At 32.9% G+C, this 9,435-nt stretch overlaps 1 protein-coding gene across 1 annotated transcript in view; it reads left to right on the forward strand.

The window, feature by feature from the left end:
- GCH1 (GTP cyclohydrolase 1) overlaps positions 1 to 5,109 on the forward strand; it is an 82,806-nt gene extending 77,697 nt beyond the window's left edge. Inside the window, exons 5-6 of the mRNA XM_074290761.1 lie at positions 1,170 to 1,254; positions 2,898 to 5,109. Coding sequence (XP_074146862.1) covers positions 1,170 to 1,254; positions 2,898 to 3,024 — 212 coding nt within the window. The 3' untranslated portion in view covers positions 3,025 to 5,109. The remainder of the gene's footprint in view (positions 1 to 1,169; positions 1,255 to 2,897) is intronic.
- The last annotated feature ends 4,326 nt before the right edge of the window (positions 5,110 to 9,435 follow it).

Below are 9,435 nucleotides of genomic sequence, written 5' to 3' on the forward strand. Positions count from 1 at the left end.
TGGCAGGGATTATTTTGCTTTTATTATGTATCTCTAGTATCTACTACAGTGCTTTGATTGTTGTAGGTGCTTCATAACCATTTGTTGTTTATTGTCAGTGCCTTAAGTATAATATAATATCTTTTGGGACTTCAGACTCTAATTTTTTTCTTCTTGTGTACCATGTTGTGGAAATGGTTCTTGCCAATTAAGACAAATACGTATCAAGTCCAAATTCATCATGATTGATCCAACTCCATCACCTCTAAACCAGGCAGAAGACTCACAGATTGTTTCCCAACCCTCTTAATATAGATACTTGTGAATTCTAAAATTGACACTTGGTTCAGGTACCAATGATCACTCCTGAGAAAGAATATTCATCCAGCCCCTTTTTGGGGTAGAAAGCAGAAACAATCTCAGATTCCTAAAGGATCCAAAGCATATGGGAGGTAGAAGATCAGAACTCATAATATGTTAATATAATGTGTTAATGCTGTAGCCACTTCTATAGCACAATGCTATGTAGTGAACATTTGATAAATGTTTGATGATTGATTCCCCACAGTGTCTTCTTAGATGCAGTGGGATCTAAGGAGCCATGTAGCTGGCTGTGCCCCAGCATATTGAGTTTGTGGCATGTTTCTACCAGTTCCCCCTGGCACCATGACTAAGTACCATTGGTGCTACTGGGGAGAATGTTTTCATCTCTAAATAAACCAAGGGACATTGACTTTTAACTTTAAAGGCTTTTTAAAGTTCCAAATCTGTTTCTAAACTGAAATCAATTTATGATGTAAAGTACTGGACTTTGTATTTTGCCATGGTAAATCTCAGCAAACTCAAGTTGAAGGTTTTTACAAATAAATGCTTTAAAGATGAAGAAGGCTAAGCATAGATAAAGGTACCAAATTTTGTTCTTTGAACAAACACTTCTAAAACCTTTGTAAATGCTGTATTGCTTCTTTGTGTAATTGCCTCAGACTTATAAATCAAAAAAAACTTCTAAAAAATTGCTGTGTATCTCAATAAAACACCCCTAAAAATAAATCTTAACAGGTATCTCATGTGTTTTTAAGATCAGAAAATTATCTACAGTGTTCCTACCTAGAGCATTTTATGAATCACTATAGCCAGGAATAAAATGTTCGTATCCACCCCCTAAATTGAATTCCCTGTCACATTTGCAGTTCAAGAGAGACTTACAAAACAAATTGCGGTAGCAGTCACAGAAGCCCTGCAGCCAGCTGGAGTTGGAGTGGTTGTTGAAGCAACGTAAGTTAATATCTGTTCTTTTATGATGTCATAATCTGCTAAAAGATTGTTGCCTTGACTACAACAGCATCTGCTTTTTTCCCCCTTTATTAAAGTTTTTTATTTTTCAAAACATATGCATGGACAATTCTTCAACATTAACCCTCGCAAAACCTTTCCTTCCAGTTTTCCCTCCCTTCTCCCACACCCTCTCCTAGGTGGCAAGTAGACCAATACATGTTAAATATTGTAGAAATATATGTTAAATCCAATATATGCATCCATATTTATACAATTATCGTTCAGCTTTATTTTTAATGCCAATACTGACTCCTTTTCTGAGCTGAGTGAATACTCAACACACATTGATAATATCATTTTAAATATTTACATATAGTTGTATTTATGCACAAAAGCATGATTCTTAATGTTTAATCTTTAATTTTACTAATATTTTTAATTTTTTTCTATGGTAATCAATAACAGGTAGGAGTAATCCTCATTTTTAGAAAGCATATAAGTTGTTAAATTATTTGTTTACTTTTATGTAACTAGGGAGAATACTCATATTCTCAAGGACAGTATTTTCTTGCATCTAGTATTCAATTATGCGATAGTGAATATTTTATTCTATGTTACTAAGCTGTTGCATTATATACACTACTATCATTTTTCTGTTTTTGCTTTCTTTAGCTGCCATTTATACATTTTTCTTACAAGTTAGAGCAGAGTTTAAGATTTTACCAATATGGTTTCAGAATATTCTATAAGCATGTATTCCAATCAGTGCATCTGATAATAACAAATAATTATAATAATGTGCTTCACAGATATTTCCTGAGATGCTCTCATGATTTATATTAACTATTTGACTATGAACATGATGCACTTGATACAGACATACTATTAAATACTCTGAGCATTTGACAATGTATAATATTACCTGTACTTTGGAAGCAAAGGTCTCAGGAACATAGATTTAGAATTAGATGGAACCATACAGGTTTTTTAGTTCCAATATCTTATGTTTCAGATGAAAAAATTGAGATTTGCTTTTTGATAAATGATTTTTCTAAGGTCACAAAGATTGTTAAGTAACAGAAATAGGATTTGAATCCAAATCCTTTGACTCCAGATTAAGTATTCAAATCTCCCTGAGAAATCTGACTTTATTTCTTTTTTTTCTTTTTTTCTGAGGCTGGGGTTAAGTGACTTGCCCAGCGTCACACAGCTAGGAAGTGTTAAGTGTTAAGTGTTAAGACCAGATTTGAACTTGGGTCCTCCTGAATTCAGGGCTGGTGTTCTATCCACTGCACCACCTAGCTGCCCCCCTGACTTAATTTCTAAGTTGTATGTAAGTTAGTTAGTCCATAAGTCATTTATACTACTTTTACTTAAAATCTTTTTTTCCTTTCTTACAAAATGCATCCTGATAAGTTTTTTTTCTTCTGATTTGTGAAATTTCAGAATAATCACAATTAATATGAAAGTGTTTTGTTTTTTTGTTTTCTTTTTTTAAATTATCCTTTCAGGCAGAATTTGCCTGAGAAGGAAATAACATTATCTAGTTTCTGTTTTTGTTTTTTTAATATTTGGGCACACTCTATTTTAAAGACAAACTACTACCTTTTCTTATAAACCATTTTTGTCATTTTATTTTTCAGACATATGTGTATGGTAATGAGAGGGGTACAGAAAATGAACAGCAAAACGGTCACCAGCACAATGTTGGGCGTATTCCGGGAAGATCCAAAGACCCGGGAGGAATTCTTAGCACTCATTAAGAATTGAATTGAAAGCATGTAAAACATGATCTGAAGATTGTATGCTATTGGCATTGTCTATTTGTACATATTGTTGCAATAGTGAGATGATTTTTTTTTTTTTTTTGGTCATTAACTGTCACTGAAAATTACTTATAGGAAATAAAAAATAATAGAGGAGCTCTGTGGTTTATGTCATTGCTATCTTTTTAGCAGTAATGGGAAAGAAAATTGCCCATTAAGTTTAAAATTCATAAAATCATCACTCAGAAAAACTGAAGATATTAGGACACAGTTGAGAATTTATTTTATCAGAATAGCCTGATTATTTATGACACAATAAATGTGAGCACCAGGTAGGGAGTATTGGGGGAAATTATATTGATTGTAGTAAGTTAAAATGATGCCAGTTCTCAAAGTGCTTTAAAAAATTCTAAATATGCTATGGCACTGCTGTACTAATTGACAGCTCAGCAATGCTGACTTTATTGTATCAATTAATTTATCATTTATAATAATTTTAAAACATTTTCCTGTGTTTACTTATTTTTGGCCAAATTGTGCTTTTGGTCATAAATTCTTAAAAGATCCATATGTTGGATTTTATTATGAATTAGTTATAAAAACACATTGATATCTAACTTCTCTTATTCAATTGCTGGGAATTGTTTCCTAGAATTGTTTACTAATATATTCTCATGACAACATGCAGGGATTTATACATTTAACTCTCTGTGCCTTGATGAGAATATCACATTATTTACTTTGTAGTAATATTGATTTTTAAACAACTTTTAGAAAGAGATGTAGTGTTATTGAGACTGTAAATAATAGTTTACACTGATTTATCTTTTGAAACCTCTTTAGGATTTAACTAGTTTGTTGCATGTAGGACACTGAAAACTTTTCTTTGTCTACAAGTCATTAGTTTCACAAAATATTTTTATAAATATTTCCAGGAAACTTGAATTATCTTTTTATTTTCCAAGTCTATAGAATCAGTCAATAGCCAATGTTCTAATGAAAACCTGTCAATGGTCATTGTAAAAGCACTGTCAGAACTACTCCTGTTTATGTATGGTAGTAATATTTTGTCTTCAGTATGGCTAAGATGAGCCAAGCAAACCTTTGTTCACTGTTTGGTGGAGGTTATTTTAGCTTAGAAAAGTAAGTATTTCTTTATTAATGGACAACTTGAATTTGATATTACAGGGGCAGAAGGGGCACAAATTGAAAAAGATTCATTTGTTGATGTCATTAACGTATTATGGTTTTAAAAATTATAGGTTTTTGTCTTCTTTTTTAAACTTAAATATTTGTTCTTCAAATACATCCCATTACTAAGAAAAAAAATTGTTTTCATAATCTAAAACCAAGTATTTAGTTATATATTGAACTATTAGTCTATTCTTGCATAGCCAGATTCTGGCTATTCTGTTCTTCATCCCATTTTACTTTTGAAAGGTAAGAGGAAAGACTTAAAAAAAATCTCTACTTCTAGTAATAAAATTTTTCTTTCCCCTGATTTTAGTAGCCAAATTGAAATAAAAATCCTAGGCTCCCCCAAATCAGTTGTTTCAATTAGTGTACCTCTGTATCTCTCCCATAAACTCACACAATTATTTCTTAGTTATTTCACTCAGTGTTTTGATCTAACTTTTAAAAGCAGGATATCAAAGCCTCAAAAGCCAAGTCTGAATTGTTTGATACTATTTTAAAGCAAATACCATATGAATTGGAAGACCAAAGAAATCTTTAGCAGCAAAATTTTCTTGCTGTAATAATTTGAACTCCATTTTTCTTTTTGTTTATGTCCTCTCAGAGTTTTCCTGAAGGACCATAGGGGGAAAAAAAAAGCCACAGGCTATTCCTGTCTCTCAGTGGTACTGTCAAAATGATTATCTGTTTGTTTTTTCCTATTAACCTTCCTTCGAATATACCTCTTAATTTCCTTGGCCTTAAATTGTGTTTATTGTTAGGGTTTTAGAACTTGATGCATTTACTATATTATATATTTGATTCAAATGAAACTTGTTTAAATTTTATGTATTTGTTTATATGTTGTGTCTATTTAAAGTTGGTTCTATTTAAAATATTAAAGTATTGCTATTCACTTGCTGCTTGGGTGCTTTTGTAAATGTAATAAGAATTGACAGTGAAGGAAATAGCTAAGTAGTAAAGTTCTGAGTCTATCTGAACCACTTCTGTTTTGTCAGAATCATCACTGTGCAAATATGCAAATTGCAAAGCATTGATTGATTTGCTTTTTAATGAAACTAGGTCTTTCCATCTAGCTAAAGCTGTAAATATGGTGTTTATTCACTGCTTGATCCCACATAAGAGTAGATTTTTTTTTTTTTAATCTAAATGAGTTTGCTGATCCTTATATAACTTTGTGGATTCTCCCCCATCTCTCCTCTGGGGATTCATTATGATGTTGACCTTAGTATGGACATTAAATAGACACAGCCCACTCCTAAACTCAAGACTTCCTCAGCTTCACCCTCCCTGGTGACTTAGATAACAAGCTTCAGTGCAAATGTTATAGGTAAAAACAAGCTTCTAGAGAATGTCCTGGGTCAGCAGATTCATCCTAATATTGGTTGAATTGAGTAGTTTATTGTTTTTCTCATTTCCATGGATCCATGGTATTGTATAGTGAAAATTTAAATTCAAAGCAGTAACTTTGAGACATTGTTTTTAACTTTTTGCGTGTCTTGGCTACCCTTTTGATAGTCTAGTGAAACCTATGGAATTGTTCTCAGAATAAGATCTTCAAATGCATAAAATAAAAAGAATTATGAAAGGAAACCAATTATATTGAAATAGTCACATATATGTGGTGTTTTAAACTTTAGCAACTTCAGAAGAATAATGCTACAAACTTATAAAAATCATTTGAAAAGGTAATTAAATTTCTTTTGCAGTTAATTTTGCTTTTTTGAATTTTTGATAATACATTTTAAATTGTAATCTCAACAAGGACAGTTGTCAACAAGACAACAAGCTGTAATTATGCTGTTTGTGATAGTCTTTAGATGACTAGTGAATTTGTGACCAACTTTCTGTCACTTGATCTCTCAATTAGACCTTTTCTTGTAAAGTCATGTCAAAACCTTTATATATGGATCAAAATCTTGTTCTCTGATTACAAATTAGGATTACAAATACAATCATTTTAGTCACTAAACTCATGAAATTATAAAGTTTGAAAATGAACTAGAATCATGTATACCACAAGATAGTTATATTTTGTTTCTTAACATCAATATTTTAAAATTTTAAACAACCTTTCAAATGTTGTTTTTCTAAGTCTGTAGCATTTATACTTCTACAATTATTAAAGTTTAAAACTGCATTGAAACTTGTTTGTATTTGTATATATAAAAATTAATAAATCCTGAGTTAAGAACTCCTGAGGCTAAAGCATGAAATCAGCAAAAACATTTTTTAAAAAACTTAAATAATTGGGGAAGAGAAACTAAATTAATCCACACTTTCAACTAATATTTCTTTACTTCAAGTCAGGAAGCATTTATTAAGTTCTTACTAAGTACCAGGCACTGGATTAAATTCTGGGAATATATATTTTTTAAAAATGCCCTACCCAAACCCAAAGCAAACATTTTCTGTTTTCATGGAGTTCATAGTCTAAGGGGAGAGACAATATTTAAAACAAATATAATAATTCATTTAATAAACATTAAGTCCCCTACATATGCTAAGTACTGGTATACAAAAAAAAACAAAAAACAAAAAAACAAAAAAAAAAAACCCACAAAAGACAGTCCCTGCCCTTGAGGAATTTACAGGAGAAAACATGCAAACAAATATGTACAAAGTAAACTATATATAGGATAAATAGGAAATAATTAAAAGAGGGAAAGCACTGGAATTGAGAGGTTAGAAAAGGCTTCCTGAAGAAGGTGAGGCTTTAGTTGGGACTTAAAGGAAGCCAGGGAAGTCACTAGTGGAGAGGAGAAGGGGGATAGCCAGAGAACATGCCTGGAGGAGAGATGGAGTTTCCGGTTTGTGGGTGCCAAGAGGTCAGTTGTTACTAGATGGAGAGTCCACAGGAAGGTACGAGCATTAAGGGGAATTTAGAAGGGCTTCTTGTAGAAGATGAGATTTAAGTAGGCACTTGAAAGAATTCAAGAAAGCCAGGAAAGAGAGAGGCGAAAAGATCATAGTATTGGGGGAGGCAATGAAAATACCTGAAGCTTTAAGATGGAGTGATATGTGAGGAAAGTTTATTTCAGAGGGCAGTTTTATAGAGTAAGATGTAAGAAGGGGCAAAGTTATGAAAACTTTAAAAGCCAAAAGGGAAACTTTAGTTGATTCTGGAGATAATGGGGAACTACTGAAGTTTATGGAATGAGAGATAATATGTGACATGTTTAGACCTTTCTACCTTAGTAAATTCAGTTTGACAATTGAATGGAGGATGAGCTGAATGGGGAGAAACTTGAAGCATGGATTATATCTGATTATCTGTGTTTTCTGTGGATCAGGAAACTACCTCACACAAAAGACCTTTGACCTTTGCTTACCATGAAACTCAGATTCATTCTGAGTATGCTCTAATCTCAGAAAGGGAAATCAGATTTTTCTTTCACTCTCTGTCTTGTCATTCTTTCCCTCTATTCCCCACAATGTCCCTCATCTCAGAAAAGAACTCCAATGGCTCATGTCTAGGGTCTCCAAAAAAAGGGATTAAGAGATACCTTTCCAGAAAGTTAATGTAGGTATTTATTTCCTTAACATAATAATAATAATCAGAGTTTTGTATAGCATTAAGATTTACCAAACTATTTACATATTCATCTGATCCTCACAGCAACATTGTGAAGTAGGTGCTATTATTCTCACTTTTTTACACAAGGATATTGAATCTGAGAGAGGTTAGGGTCTTTCTTGTTGTGGGGTCACACAGCTATTAAGTGTTTGAGGACAGATTTGAACTCAGGGCTTCAAGTCTTACATTCTATCTATCATACCATTTTTCTACCTCAACCAAACATAGAAGACTTATAACCATGCATTAATAAATATTGAGAATATAAAACAATAACCCATTACCATTAAGATAATCTCCCCAAATGGCTGAATAAGCTGTGATATGTAAAGATAATGTAATATTCTTGTTCTATTTTTTTTTTTTAATGACAAACAAACTGACTTTAGAAAGATCTGGAAAGATTTACATGAACTTATGCTGAGAGAAAAAGCAGAACCAGGAATACATTATACACAATAACAACAAAAATATGCAATGATCAATTGTAAAAGATTTGGTTCTTTTCAGTTGGTTCAGTGATTCAAAGCAATCCCAATAGACTTTGGACAGAAAATGCCATGTGCTCCCAGAAAAAGAATTATGGAGCTTGAATGTAAATCAACACATGTTATGTTCACTTCTTTTTTTCTGTTTTTTTTTTTTTTTTCCCCTTCTATGTTTTTTCCCTTTTGCTCTGATTTTTCTTTCCCAACATGTTTCATAAATCAATATGTATTAAAATAAATAATTTTTTTTAAAAAAGGGCAAACTTGCCTACATCAAAAACAGAGGGGAAAAAAGATAATCTCCCTAAAAGGCAAAAGCACGTTTTGGTGAATAAATTTATCAATTTCACTACCACTTTCATGGCAGTCTATGTCCCTAACAAAGTTCTCTTCCAAGCAATGGAGTAGTGACAGGAAATATCCTAGTGGGTAGCTGCTGTTGACTCAAGTTCCCAGAAACTCTTGTGAAATAGGCCCAAGTAATGAGCTTAGATTCAGAGTAGTCTCCCCTTGATTCCTGGTCAGGGAACCAAATGATGAGATTTGATTCAGGTAACCAAAATGATGAGATTAGTGTTCCTGGTGGTCAGAGAGTTTAAATGATGAGATTAGTGATAAGTTCAGGATTCAGGGAAGAGGTTTGGCTCCCCTAAAGACCCTTGGGATTTGGTACATGGGTAGGGAGTTTGGGAATACCCCCTCTTCTGGTGGTGCAGAGGTCCTTCGTAAAGGAATTTATGAACCCGAAAAGCTAGACTAATAAAAAGAAGTTTATTATAGGCACTGGGAAGTCAGCCTTTGCTATGCATGAATAGAAAGGCTGAATACCTTAGTGGCAAAGTCTCCACAGAGAAGTAAAGTTTCTAGTAGAGAAATCCCGAGAGAGAGATATAAAGTCTTAGGTGAGGATAAAGAGAGGGTAACACTGAAAGAGAATATCATCCCAGTGGGGCAGAGGTTTCCTTGGCATGGCATGGCATGTTAGGTCCTCTGCAAGGAGAGGGTTTAAGATTGGTTCTTATAATAGAAGCCTTGGCTACAAGCCGAGGGCAATTCCCAGTGGGGGCTGATAGGTAGATTTTGAGCTGGAATTGAATAGAATTGAAAATTGAGTTAAATTGAGTTAAAAAACTAATTTTAAATTCAATAGGGTTGG

The sequence above is a fragment of the Sminthopsis crassicaudata genome, chromosome 2 (genome assembly GCF_048593235.1).
Source record: "Sminthopsis crassicaudata isolate SCR6 chromosome 2, ASM4859323v1, whole genome shotgun sequence".
Taxonomy (NCBI): domain Eukaryota; kingdom Metazoa; phylum Chordata; class Mammalia; order Dasyuromorphia; family Dasyuridae; genus Sminthopsis; species Sminthopsis crassicaudata.